Consider the following 14,694-nt stretch of genomic DNA (forward strand, 5'->3'; position numbering starts at 1 on the left):
CAGATGTGAGACCACATAAGGGCCAGAGTGGCACTGGTCCACCCAGATTGACGGCTGGTCCACCCAATCAAAACTGCAGGAATATACTAACAGTTTGCAAATAAAAAGAAACTGCATTTGTCACATGCAAAATAGCTCACATGCTGTTTGAAAAATATGTTTTTTATTTCAAATAAAAAGTTTGATATGATTATGGTGAACTTCTCACCAAGTTGCTCATGTTCTCTGCATGGCATAGCACTATACAGTCATGCCTGTAAACAGATCCGCTTAGCACCAAGATAATTTATCCATGATATCTCTCACTTATTTTATTATTATTATTATTTTATGTGGGAGTGTGGTAGATTTTCTGTAGATGACATGGCAGGATATGAAATTAGTGGGTAATTTTGTTCGTTGTCTACCCGCAACTGTGGCAGGCGACCTGTAAGACATCTCAGAGTGACAAATCACAAGAAACGCTGTTAGACACAAATACAAGCATTTGAAGAAGCACAATTGATCATATTTTGAAAAACAGAAGAAAAGCCATCGATGCGTGTCTCCGATTCGCTGTGTTCAGAGGTTTATTGGCCACCGTGTCTCGCGAAACACGTGCATATCACTAGTTCTCACTATTTCTTCTGTCCATAATCTGGGAACAATTTGCAGGAATAGTGTCATCTATGAGAACACTGAATATGATCTCTGACCATCTCATGATGCAATGACATTGGGATGACAGGTGATTTGTCATATGTGTCAGAATTAAGCAGCTATAACCTCAGAAATGGTTCTTGAACAAGAAGTTTCTCTTCTGTGCTTGTCTACTCTTTAGCCTCCATTTGAATGTAACATTCCCCAAATCTATAGGACAGCTGTTAAATAGAACATCTTATTCACTCTCGTTTTTCACCAGACCTCTTATTGTACATAGACTATTACTCAAAATAAATATTTTGCGACATTGCAGCAGCTCCACGAAACCCAGAACGTCAGCCAAAAGAGTCAGCTTAATTAAAAATTCGATCTTTGGGGAAATAGCCAACACCTGTGCAAAGCAGGAGGACTGAAATGTTTCTAATAATAATGTTTATTGCATCATATCTCTTATTAATTTGTTGTATTTATTTCTATGGTCATTTCATTTTTCATTGCATGTTAAATTACTTAGATTTTATTAATAACTTAATAATTGTTCAAAAACAAATAATTATTGTTATTGTACCTGTAATTATGCAACTAGTAATATTAAGGTAAGTGTAAATGAGCGAATATTGACTAATAACGGCTGAGGAAAGGGGCACACTTCATTATATTCACGATGACATTAGGCACAGAATAGAGGTCCACCCTGTTTCACCAAGGTCCACTCATTTGGAGATTTCTGGCCTCACCCCTGATGTAAAGACATCTTTTTTATCAACATTTCTGTGGAATTTTATCTAAATATAACATAATATACAATTTATATTAACATCTAATGTGAGAATTACTAGTAATTTTAATGAATTTCCTATTACTCATAACTGCTCAAAACAACTTGGTGGTCAAAAGTTATAAAACGAGCATATTCTTTGTCAAATAAACTTCATCAAAACAACTGTAAAACTCAAGTTTACAGTATTAATACTTCTTTACTATGTTTTTAAGCAAAATCTATTCTATTTACTCGCATGAACTGCCGAATGTTGATGCGCAACTATGCTGCAAGCTGGTTCGCCATCAGATGGCTACAGAGTAAAAGGTGGACAGTTTCATCTTTCAAGCTCTATTTAGACTAATGTGTGCATGAACAAAATCTTGCCACACCCCCTTTAGCCCATAGTACCTTTTATTAGTTTATTTGTTGTGTTTGTTACATCTGTAATGTCTGTTTTGTACAGGAATGTGTGTGTGACTGTATGTGTGTGTGCATATTTGCAAACAAGATGCAGTCCCAATGAGAGAAAAAGTGTGTGAGAGAGTATGGGAAAGATTCTAAATGTAAGTGGTGTTTATAAAAAAAAACAAATCGAATGTATTGATGTACAAAACTGTCCTGCAAAGCAAAGATATGATTTTTTTTTTTAATGGTTATATCTCAAACAATTTTATAAAAAAAATAACTAAAAAATTATCAAAAGTCACAAAGTTTGGTTCCTGTACAAAAAAACGATGTATTTAAAAATTATTATCTACCATTCCTTGGTCAAAAATGACCCGAACGCAATAGGAGGGTTAACCTCTAGAGGGCACTATTATACTGTAGAACCAAGGAGTTTCAACTGTAGACCCCTCTAGCGCCAGCCACAGGGGAAGAAAACAAACAAAAAAACAGAAACTATTGCCGTTGATTTTTTTCCAATAGCGATAACCATCGGCACCGATTAATCAGTAAAACCGATATATTGGTCGACCTCTAATCTTTGGTCACCATTCACTTTCATTGTATGGAAAAGAGTAGCGTGGATATAATGCCCTACAACTTCCAGTTGTTTCAGACACTGAAAAAGTTTCATTTCAACGAAAAATTATGAAAACAAACATTTTTTCCTGTAGAATACTGTACACTATACCAGGGACATTTATCAAGAAGAGTCGATTTTGATTTCATGTTGTCTTTTAAATGTCCCAAAATGTGAAAATTTATTTATTTATTTTTTATTTTATTTTTGCAAACAGGATTACTAAAAATGGTTTACTTTTGATTATGACTGTTGATGTCTTTGTAGGAGTGTTTGCCCCTACACTCTTCTCTAAAGCCTATGGGAATCTAGTGTGTGAGGACTGTACTAACTCCACAGGGACCAACAGTAGTGGGTCCTTCATGTGCAAAAACTGTCACTACGATCTGGTGAGATTTCAGACATGCATCATGTTCAGTGATTATACATTTTTGCACATGAGATATGAAAGACCAAGTCATTTTCAATACATTGTTTGTGTTTTCTTTTTGGTTCACTAGAGTGAAAACAGCTACAGCCTGTTTCACAGTCACATTGAGTAAGTTCTTAGGGAGAAAATGTTATCAGTCTCTATAGTCAAAGTTCTAGATGCAATATTTTTAGAAGCTTGTAATTTAATGTCATTATACTTTTTTTTTTTGTCTGTTTGTTGTGTGTTTATTTCTTTCAGGCCTCTAGTGTACACTGTTTCTGTTCTCCTCCCGGTTTCCTATATCATTGGCCTCATCTTTACTCTGAAAACTCATTCACACATCTATGATATTCAAATTGGAGATGGAACGGGTTAGTTTGTTAAACCCTGTAATAAAAGAATTGATAGGGTGCTTTGACATCTATGCTCAATATTAAGTGACCTTAAAGAAATATTGGATTCCCAAAAATGAAAATTCTCTCATCATTTACTCACTTTCATGCCATTCCAGATGTGTATGACTTTCTTTCTTCTGCTGTACACAAAGATTTTTAGAAGAATATCTTAGCTCAGTAGGTCCATACAGTGCGAATGAATGGTGGCCAGAACTTTGAAGCTTCAAAAATCTTACAAAGGCAGCATAAAAGTCATCCATACTGCAGTGGTTTAATACATGTCTTCTGAAGCAAAGCAGTCACTTTGATTAAGAAACAGATCATTATTTAAAATCTTTTTTACTATAAATCTCCACTTTCACTGACCTTTTCAGAATGTGGAAGTGAAAGTGGAGAATTTATAGTTAAAAAAGGACTTATATATGGATCTGTTTCTCACCCACACCTATCATATTTCTTCTGAAGACATGGATTAAACCACTGGAGTCTTATGGTTTACTTTAATGCTACCTTTATGTGATTTTTGGAGGTTCAAAGTTCTGGACACCATTCGCTTGCATTGTATGGACCTATAGAGCTGAAAAATCTTCTTTTGTGTTCAGCAGAAGAAAGAAAGCCATATACATCTGGGATGGGGTGAGTAAATGATGAGTGAATTTAAATTTTTGGGTGAACTATCCCTTTAAAGCTGAAGTATGTTTTAATATGCAGAGACATCTAAAAGTAAGCCATTTGTAGGGTGATAAAAAAAAATAAAAAAATACAGCACTCATGGCGCAAGATGTCTTGCAACGGTCAAAGACGTGAATGCATGTTTACTTAGATCAACAATTAAAAAATAGTGCAGACATATATAAGAATGTCCTTGCAGTAGTGGGTGCAGTAGTGATTATAATTAGCTTAAATTAAAAAAAACAGAAGTCAATGGGAGGTCCCCACCATAATAAATATGGCATTTGAATGTATGTGTGCACAGCAGGTCATCACGGAGCATCAGTGCATTGGTCTCGATGGAGAGCTTTGCTCATTCTCATCATTGCCACAGTTTTGATGTCAGCCTGTGCTGATCTGACCTCAGAACACATTCAACCAATACTCAGCCACTCATCTATATCTCAGGTTAGTACTCCTCACATACACACACACAAACATACTATTTTATAGTGATATGTTTTGACCCTTTTTTTTGTATCAGTATTTCATAGGTGTGACTCTTTTAGCCATGGTCCCGGAAATACCAGAAATAGTCAATGGGATCCAGTTTGCTCTGCAGAATAAAATCAGTTTGAGGTCGGTTGTTCTTCAAATCTACAGTTGATAAACTCCAGAGTTAAAACTTAAGCGTTGGATCTAATTTATAGTGTTTGTGTTCCTCTTTTAGAATGATGCACTTTGACCTGGTTCCTCTTTTACAGTGGCAAGAAAAAGTATGTGTATGTAAAGTATGTGTATGGAATTAGCTGGTTTTCTGCATTAAATGGTCATAAAATGTGATCTCACTTTCATCATAGTCACAAGTATAGACAAACACAATGTGTTTAAGCTAACAACACACATACAGTTATAATCTTTCATGTCTTTATTGAACACATCCCATTAAACATTAACAGTGCTGTGGAAAAAGTAACTGAACCCTTGAATTTAATAACTGGTCGATCCTCCGTTGGCAGCAATAACCTCAACCAAGCATTTCCGGTAGCTGCGGATTAGACCTTAACAACGTTCAGAAGGAATTTTAGACCATTCTTTCTTACAGAACTGCTTCAGCTCAGCCATATTCTTAGGATGTCTGGTGTGAACGGCTCTCTTGTGGTCATTCCACAGCATCTCTATTGGATTAAGGTCTGGGCTCTGACTGGGCCACTCTAAAGCCATTCTGTGGATTTACTTCGATGTTTAGGGTAATTGTCTTGCTGCATCACCCAACTTATACTAAGTTTCAGCTGGCACACAGCCATCTTGACATGATCCTGTGGGACATCTTGATAAACTTGGGAATTAATTTTTCCCTTAGTGATGGCAAGCAGTCCAGACTTGAAGCAATTCAGCCCCAAATCATGATGCTTCCTCCACCGTACTTCACCGTTGGGATGATGTTTTCATGTTGGTATGCGGTGCCCTTTTTATGCCATACGTAGTGTTGCATGTTCTTCCCAAACAATTCAACCTTAGTTTCATCAGCCAACAAAACATTTTCCCAGTAGCATTATGGAGTGTCAAGGTGGTCTTTGGCAAACTTCAGGTGTGTAGCAATGTTTTTGTTGCAAAGCAGCGGCTTCCTTCGTGGTGTCCTGCCATGGACACCATGCCTGTATAATGTTTTCCATATAGTATACTCATAAACAGAGATTTTAACCAGTTCCAATGATTCTGTAGGCTTTTATTTTTACTTCATTGACCATTCTGCAGTGTGCCCTTTAAGTCATCTTGGCTGGATGGCCACTTCTAGGGAGAGTAGCCACAATACTAAATCATCTCCATTTATAAAGAATTTGTCTAACCGTGGACAGATGAATATATAAGATCTTTGAGGTAACTTTGTAACCATTTTCAGCTTTATGCAAACCAACAATTCTTGATCATAGGTCTTCTGAGATCTCTTTTTTGCGAGGCATGGTCCATGTCAGCAGATGCTTCTTGTAAATAGCAAACTCACAATGTTTGAGTGCTTTTTATAAGTCGAAGTAGCTCTAACCCACACCTCCAATCTCGTTTCATTAATTGGATGCCAGGTTTGCCAGCTCCTGACTCTAATTAGCTTTTGTTGACGTCATTAGCCTAGGAGTTCACATGCTTTTTCCAACATACACTGTAAATGTTTGAATGATGTATTCAATATTTAAAAGAACAATACAATAATTTGTGTGTTATTAGTCAAAACAGATTTTGTGTTATTCACTGTAACTTAAACGAAGATCAAACCAGATTTTAAGACAAATGTATATATAAATGCTGGTAATTCCATAGGGTTCACATACTTTTGCCACTATTTCTTGCCACTGTATATGTCTGTGTGTAATGTCTATTTCAAGTCTACACTAAAGCCACTGTGGCAATCTAGCCAGAGACACAGATGCTTACATTTTGTAATTTTCTTACAGTTTAGAAGTCGGAAGCTGCATTGCCGTGCAGGTGTGCATGATTCAGATCCCCATCCTGATTTTATTCAACTTCTTTTACGTAAGTCGTCTTGGAAATCCCATTTTCTTACACATATTTTTAAAAACAGTCATTAACTACTGGTTCAAATTCATCAACAACTGTATATTTCTAATCCTGGGTGTTTTGTTTTACACATTTGAGACATCTAGTATATATCTTATTTAGCTAAATATTAATATACTGTATTTCACTGTCGCAAATATCAAAAGCCCAAAGCAATGTTATTGTTTGTGGTATATTGCTGGGTAATGTGTGTATAAGGGTCATTATTGTGTTTAAAAGTGATCTTTCCATAACAGGATGTTGGGTTTGTACTCATCTTCAGTGACCTGCATTTGTGGGCCAGTATCTTTAGCGTCATCCTCGTGAATTTTATTTTTATGGACGGAAAGTCGGATTACTTTCAAGGTAATAGTTGTATTCTGTAAACCTGTGTTGATTTAATCAAGACTTCTAACAGTTAGAAATATAAAGCAGTTGTTGGGTTAAACTCAATATTACAAGTGCCCTTGTGATTATATATCCATAATGTAGCTTAAAGAGTATTTTTTTTTCAGTACCACAGTTGTTCTCTACTGCCTTTTTTGCTTCATAGAAGCTTTCAAAGTGGTAAAATTATTTTCCTTTGTTTGTGTATTTATTCACAGGTTCTGCTCTGGTGGTGGTGTATCTCATTCTTCTTGCACTGTATTTTTTCGCCCCATCTCCTGCTGGCTGTTGAGAGGAAAAGCTACTTCAGCTCACTGCTTCCAGTGTATGATTTTACTATAATGTTGCGATTAATGTTAGTGTTACTGTGTGTTTTCGGTTATTCTATTAATATTTGTTCCTTTGTAACATCATTAACTGTTCTATTCTGTTCCAAAAGGAGTGGACCTGATTGAGCACTTTACTGTGTATATGCAGTGTCACAACCAGTCTTTTGTAAATGGATTAAATAATTTATGCTTTTATTGAAAATGAGGCGCACAAAGAAATTTTATTTTGGACTGTACAGAAATAATAGTTAAAACTATATTTTATTATGGTTAAAAATAATACATATTTTATTAACCTATTAGGTACTTTGCAAAAGAAAATGTCAAGTTTTATGTGCTGAGCTAGAGTGTTCTCAATGCACACTTAGGAATTAGTGTGTTGGTACAGTCCCTAACTGAAGCTACTTGTATTTTAAATCATTTTACTGTATGAAGTTTCCAAAGAGAGATCAATTGAAGGCATTTGCACAGTGAATCATTTGTGATTACAAGTACTTGTATGTTACATTGACCTGTATTTTTTTTCCCCTTCCCCTTTTTCTCCCAATTTGGAATGCCCAATTCCCAATGCGCTCTAAATCCTTGTGGTTGCATAGTGATTCGCCTCAGTCCGGGTGGCGGAGGACGAATCCCAGTTGCCTCCGCGTCTGAGACAGTCAACCCGCACATCTTATCACGTGGCTTGTTGAGCATGTTGCCACGGAGACATAGCGCGTGTGGAGGCTTCACGCCATCCACCGCGGCAACCACGCTCAATTCACCATGCACCCCACCGAGAACAAACCACATTATAGCGACCACAAGGAGGTTACCCCATGTGACTCTACCCTCCCTAGCAACCGGGCCAATTTGGTTGCTTAGGAGACCTGGCTGGAGTCACTCAGCACGCCCTGGGATTCGAACTAGCAAACTAGCGAACTCCAGGGGTGGTAGCCAGCGTATTTTACCACTGAGCTACCCAGGCCTGTATTAACTATTTGAAAAAGACAATTATTTTCTATTTTTAATTGAATCTTTGTGATCACACATAACTGTTTTTTGACAAGGCAATAAAAGATACAGTGGGGAACAATTAGTTTTGTAATGTTGTCAAGATTTGATGCTATTAATGGAAGAAGGCATCTATCCAACATCCTTCCTACTTATATGAAACTGCTCAGAACAATATTACTTCTTTACATATCTATATTTAATGTTAAGGCAAAACAAAGAATAATGAAGCCTACTTTCAATTTACATTTAATAAAGATGTACAGTAAATTTCAGTCATACTGTATATCCTAAAAGGCACATCTTCAACCTTTGTCATTTTCTGTCACTCCTTTTATCACATGTAAGAGGAATTTTACCTTACACTTTCAGAGAAAAAGATAGTTTGCTAACTGACATCACCATGGCTCTAAGTTGTTTGCGTTTTTCAATTAACACCCTACAGGGTACTTGGTCACCAGGGATTTTTATTTTTTATCAGGCAACTTGCTGGTTTTTAGATGTCATATCCAGACAGAACAATGCCAATTACAGCACAATCCAAGGGGGTGATTTAATCATTTTTCCCCTTCCAGTATTTCTGCCTTTGAGGTTTTATATTGTATTATTGTAAAATTGATTTGATGTATTCATATACACCAGTTTAACTATGAAATAATAAACCCTTCTCTGTTTATCTTAAGAAGTTCACACTTCTGAATTGAGTTAAATGAAAACATTATATGTAAAAGTGAACAAGTACTGTATTCTCAACAGAATATACATAATTAGCAAACATCTTTAATGATGGCTGTATTTTATGCTCTGGTTGTCATAGTGATGAACACATTGGTAATCTTATTTTGAGGAGATTAATTTAGGAAAGGTTTTACAATCTTTATGCAAGAAGACTTCTTTAGTTCTAAATCTGGAATTAAGATGCTCACTTGTGACCTTTTCAGTCACTGCTCTGCATCCATTTTATAAAATAACTTTGCCATAAGTGTAGTACATTTATAATTTGGAACTTAATATATTCAAAACCTTTTATTTCACTTGTTTTTTAATATTCTTTTACAAGTGTCTACACTGTTAGTTTTTTAGTAAAACATTTTTTATAAAACAAATAGTTCAAATTTTAAAACTGAACATTTGGCTCAACAAAATGTGATGTAATTAATAATTATAAATAATAATATAATTCAAGATAAGTTCTATGAAATTATTACCATGCAGTGTCTTTATTTACTTATAAAAATTCATAATCAAAAACATGGTGTTCAGCTTTATCCATAGTTCAGCTTCACAGACTTTAAATCAGGGAAGCATTACAGTGCGGTACATAGAGTAGTATGTAATCCACAGACCTCTGATCATACTGGAATGACCCTGCTGCTCTTCTGTGATTTGCACATCTTTAGACTGCCTGTGCCAGTGTCTCGGGGTATGTGTCGACCACAGGACAGGATTTTCAGAGAGGATTCTCGGAACTGAAAAGAGCATAACTGGGAGTATTAGGTATTCCATTCTATAGATGGCCTAATTTACTATACTGTAACTATAAATAACTATAAACATAATGTACAACATAGTATTTAGAAACAAGCTAAATAAACTGTACAAACCTGCTTGTTAGTCAGGAAGTAGATGATGGGATTGTAAACGGGGCTAGTCTTGGCGAAGTACATAGGCATGGTGGCCACCAGAGGTGGGATGTAGATCTTTGGATCCACAACTACAACAACCGAGATGGCCGTGTAAGGCAGACAGCAGATAAAGAAAGCTATTAACATAGCCAAGACCATCCGGGTCACAAGATCATTTTCCTCCAGGCTGTTTTTACCTCCCTGAAGCTCAATGCTTTTGTTGATCTAAAGATGGGGAAGGAATGGAACTAATAAAAGTTCATGAGTGACACCTCTTGCATTCACTACATCCCTTTAAAAGAATTATGGGATATCACTTGCATTGAAGTATGAGAGTTGTCTGAAAGAAAGAAAGAAAGAGAAAGAAAGGAACATATCAAGAATCAAGGAAGGAAGGAAAATGGAAAAAAGAATCAAGAAAGGAAGGGAGGAGAGAAGGAAGGAAAAAAGAAACAAAAAAGAAAGAAGGAAACAAAAAGGAAGAACGAAAGAAAGGATGGAATATATCAAGAAATAAATGAAAATGAAAAAGAAACAAAAAAGAAAAGGACGAAACATATCAAGAGAGAGAGAAAGAAAGAAAGGAATCAGGAATCAGGAATCAGGAATCAAGATTTGGGGGGGGGGGGCGGCATGGTGGGTAGCTCAGTGGTAAAGACGCAGGCTACCACCTCTGGAGTTCGCTAGCTAGCTAGTTAGAATCCCAGGTGGTGCTGAGTGACTCCAGCCAGGTCTCCTAAGCAACCAAATTGGCCAGGTTGCTAGGGAGGGTAGAGTCACATGGTCGCTCCTCGTGATCGCTATAATGTGGTTCGTTCTCGGTGGGGCGCGTGGTGAGCTGAGCATGGTTGCGCGGTGGATGGCTTGAAGTCTCCACACGCGCTATGTCTCCGTGGCAACGTGCTCAACAAGCCACGTGATAAGATGCGCGGGTTGACTGTCTCAGACACTGAGGCAACTGGGATTCGTCCTCCGCCACCCGGACTGAGGCAAATCACAACGCGACCACGAGGACTTGGGGAAAAAAAAAAAAAAAAAAAAAGATTCAGGAAAGGAAGGAATGAATAAGTTACCTGAATTTAAACACATATACTGTAGACTCTGCACACAAGCTGAACCTCACTAATATGGTAATTGCTTTATGGCATCAGCATGATCAAATGAGTCTCCATACCTTATTCATGGAGATAAGAACATTACTGTAGCAGTATACAGTGATAGCAGTGGGTAGGATGAAGCAGGAAAGGGTGTAGAAGATGAGGTAACTGTAGTTGCTCCAGGACCTTTCCTCCTAGCATAGAGAGCATGACGTCTGGACCCCCTCTGGCCCATACGAGCTCCAGCCCAGCAAAGGTAGGACGGCCCAGAAGAGGCAATAGAGCCAGACAAATACAAGACCCAGGCAGCTCCTGCGGATGTTCAGCTTGAAGCCTGCCATGGGTTTGCAGACAACGTTGTATCGCTCATATGCCAACAGTGTGAGAGTCCACAGAGACACCAGGCCTGGGGAGAAGACATTAACAGTTGTCTAAAAGATGTTTTTCATTTTACCTACATAACAGTAGTCTACTGTATAAATAAGACAAAGTATTGTTTCAAGTTTACAAGAGTCAGTGACTTAATGCTGTCTGTTTTCTACAATTTCATTATATAATTCATGAAACTGGTGACAATACTTTTAATAAAATAAATGAAAAGTTAGATAATTACTCACCAAAGTAGTTCACAGCGAAACCCTGAAAAACACAGAATGCGTGACCTAAAAAGAAAGATCCTTCATAATTTGTGATGGTGACAATCGCAGAGCCGCAGGTGGCAATCATAAGATCTGACACGGCAAGGCTGAGAATGATGACATTCATCGCATTGAGAAAATGCTTATTTTTAAGCATTACGGTGATCACCAAGGAGTTATTAAACACAGAAAGTAATGTGTTTATAAACATGAGGTACGAAAGTATGCTGTATCCCACACGTGGAAAAATCGTAGGTCGAACCATCATGGCCATATCAGTTATGCTCTCTGTGATTGAGTTTGAAGCCTGGCAACCCTGAAGTCAGATGGACGTGTTTTGTTTGAGTTGATCAGGCCATCATATTATTGGATTTAATAATGGGATCAGGTATTGGCTACACCTAATACCTGATATCTATCATTATATAAGTAGAAAGCATTGATGTAATTTGAAGCATCTGGTCACCATTATCCCCTTGATCTCAGTTACAAGCCATTTGTCAAATTACATTGTGTTACCTAATAAATCATCTTATTAATAAAATCGGCCTTGGAAAAAGGCACTTTGACATACCATCTAGGATTGGATGTTATATTTCAGCTCTCACTATCAACAGCACATATCAAACTTTTACAAAACAACAGAGCAGAGACGAAGAAGGAATTTGATTCAATTTGTAATAAACATCACAAATACACTTCAAATAAGCATTAACACAAAATAATAAAAAAAAAAAACATAACAGTTTGAACAATGCTGAATGTGTATGTATAAAAAAAAGTCCAATTCACTCTTCGGTATCACAAAAAAAGGTAACCCCATTCACTAAAAACAGACAGAAAACTGTTGTGCAATCTCAAACTTCAATAAAGCAAGATACATCCAATGATGGCATCTTTACAGTATGATGAAAATTTAATACCGTGTTCAATGTTGTTAAATGAAAATAATAAAAGTCAAAAATATACACTATATGGACAAAAGTATTGGGACACCTACACATTACACCTACAGGAGCTTTTATGACATCCCATTCTAAATCCATAGGCGTTCATATCGAGTTGGTCCCCCATTTGCAGCTGTAACAGCTTCCACTCTTTTGGGAAGGCTTTCTACAAGATTTTGGAGTGTGTCTGTTGGAATATTTGCCCATTCTTCCATAAGAGCATTTGTGAGGTCAGACACTGATGTTGGACGAGAGGGCCTGGCTCGCAATCTCCGTTCTAGTTCATCCCAAAGGTGTTCGATAGGGTTGAGGTCAGGGCTCTGTGCGGGCCAGTCAAGTTCTTCCACACCAAACTCATCCAACCATACCTTTATGGACCTTGTTTTGTGCACTGAGGCACAGTCATGCTGCAACAGTTTGGTGTGGAAGAATTTGACTGGCCCGCACAGAGCCCTGACCTCAACCCTATCGAACACCTTATCAAACATTGCAAAAACACAGTATGTAAGGCCTTTAAAACATTGAACACTGAAATTTTCTTTGATCCTTTCAAGATATACACTGTATAAAGTGCCTGCTAGTCTTCCTGAGTTTCCCTTTTGGTTCTAATAGAGCCTTCTCTTCATTAGCAATCTGAAATCTCTTCTAGTTGTCCCAGAAATCAGAAACCTATTACTTCTATTTGTGGAAAGGTCAAAGGTTAGCTCAGAGGTGACTTCATTTTTTGCTCTTCAGCAAGTACTCAAGAAAGCAGTCTGGCATGTGTGACATCAAGTATTCACTCCCTTATTCTTTGTATAAAGATAATGGAGGTGGACTTATGAAGGCCAATGATGAAAGCAAAACTACTTCAATTTCATATAAAAACTATAAATAACCTAATCTAAACTACTGTAGATGAGGCACATTCTCTTAAACAGCAAAAACAATTGTCAAATACTCTCTTGTCCATATTCAGTCAGTTCATCCCCAACTGTTTAACATGGTATCAAGAGAACTTCAAACATAAAAATAAAATTATTGACAGTTCAATTCCATACCTGTGTGTCCCAGCAGAGTTGAATCTGATTCTTAAAGGTGAAGTGTGTAATTATTTTTTTTGTTAAAGGGGTCATGACATGAGGAATCAAATTTTCCTTGATCTTTTGACATATAAGAGGTAATTGTTTTTTGTACTATAAAAACATACTGTAAGTTTCAGAACTCAAAACTTCCTCCTCACTGCAAAAAGAGCATTTGTTGAAACCAAGCTGCCAAAATGACTCGTTTTCTACTTCCTCCACATTGTGATGTCACACTGTAATAGACATTTGCATCTGACCACCTCCTCAATGACACATCAAAGACTACTTCACCTTCAGTGAGCGTTTACATGCACGTTCTTACACCGATTATGCTTAATAAGCCGATAATGCGTGCAGTCATGTAAACGCAATAAACCATGTTCAATTATCGCCGTAAAGGCGATAAACGGCATATGAATAACACGATCAACAAGGGTAGATTTTTGCCCATTATGCCAATATTGCATGCCACCTTACCCGGTGTTCTTATCGGCTCATCCAATGTGCGCTCGTATTGAGCACATGCCTCATCACGGTTTGATGTCAAAAGTAGAGAATAACGTGATTATTTCAAGTGTCATGTAAACGCAGATTTCTTGATTTTTTTAAATAAGCTGATTTTTGAGAGTTATCAGCATATTGGTGTGCATGTAAATGGGCTCAATCACATCCATAGCCCAATGGCAAGTAGAGAGCAGAGAGCCAATCAGAACAGTGGGTGTTTACTATCAGGTCTTAAAGGAAAAGCAGCACCAAAACAAGAGTGCTTCTGACAGAGGCTCAGAATGAGGGTGGAAAATGATCATGTTTTACAAATATATGACTGTTTTTGTACAAAAAAAATAAAATAAAAAATACTTGTAAGATAAGTAAACCTCAAGGAACTTATTAAAATTATTTTTTTTAAAAAGGCATGTCATGACCCCTTCAAAAAAATTTCTCCTATCCCATCCTGACCAGCCCAACATAGCAACATTGGCTCTACCAGGATTATCTGTTTGAAGTGACATGAGATGACAGGATTTTCCATTTTTGGGTGAACTGCCCCTTTGAACTGTGATTTGACAATTTTGTCCAACTGTATGAGTAATGTACAAAGTGAAGCATTTACCTCATTATAACAAAATATAACATAATGGAGATATTAAACACATTTTTGAGCAACGTAGTAATGCCT

The 14,694-nt window shown here is 37.1% G+C and overlaps 2 protein-coding genes across 11 annotated transcripts in view; one reads left to right on the forward strand and one right to left on the reverse strand.

Moving 5' to 3' along the window:
* The window catches only part of LOC127435646 (uncharacterized), a 32,083-nt gene extending 23,089 nt beyond the window's left edge, over positions 1-8,994 (forward strand). For 2 of the 10 annotated variants that reach the window (XM_051689261.1, XM_051689265.1), the window contains exons 13-19: positions 2,697-2,818; positions 2,930-2,967; positions 3,100-3,212; positions 4,213-4,355; positions 4,432-4,526; positions 6,338-6,416; positions 7,046-8,990. In XM_051689261.1, the coding sequence (XP_051545221.1) occupies positions 2,697-2,818; positions 2,930-2,967; positions 3,100-3,212; positions 4,213-4,355; positions 4,432-4,526; positions 6,338-6,416; positions 7,046-7,282 (827 nt within the window). In that variant the 3' untranslated portion in view covers positions 7,283-8,990. The other 8 variants (XR_007896272.1, XM_051689267.1, XM_051689263.1 and 5 more) reach the window with 8 other exon arrangements.
* LOC127435654 (pinopsin-like) overlaps positions 1-11,967 on the reverse strand; it is a 29,929-nt gene extending 17,962 nt beyond the window's left edge. Inside the window, 4 exon segments of the mRNA XM_051689284.1 lie at positions 9,493-9,615; positions 9,751-9,996; positions 10,946-11,274; positions 11,486-11,967. Coding sequence (XP_051545244.1) covers positions 9,499-9,615; positions 9,751-9,996; positions 10,946-11,274; positions 11,486-11,780 — 987 coding nt within the window. The 5' untranslated portion in view covers positions 11,781-11,967 and the 3' untranslated portion in view covers positions 9,493-9,498.
* Positions 11,968-14,694: the final 2,727 nt, after the last annotated feature.

This window comes from Myxocyprinus asiaticus, chromosome 46 (genome assembly GCF_019703515.2).
Source record: "Myxocyprinus asiaticus isolate MX2 ecotype Aquarium Trade chromosome 46, UBuf_Myxa_2, whole genome shotgun sequence".
Lineage (NCBI taxonomy): Eukaryota > Metazoa > Chordata > Actinopteri > Cypriniformes > Catostomidae > Myxocyprinus > Myxocyprinus asiaticus.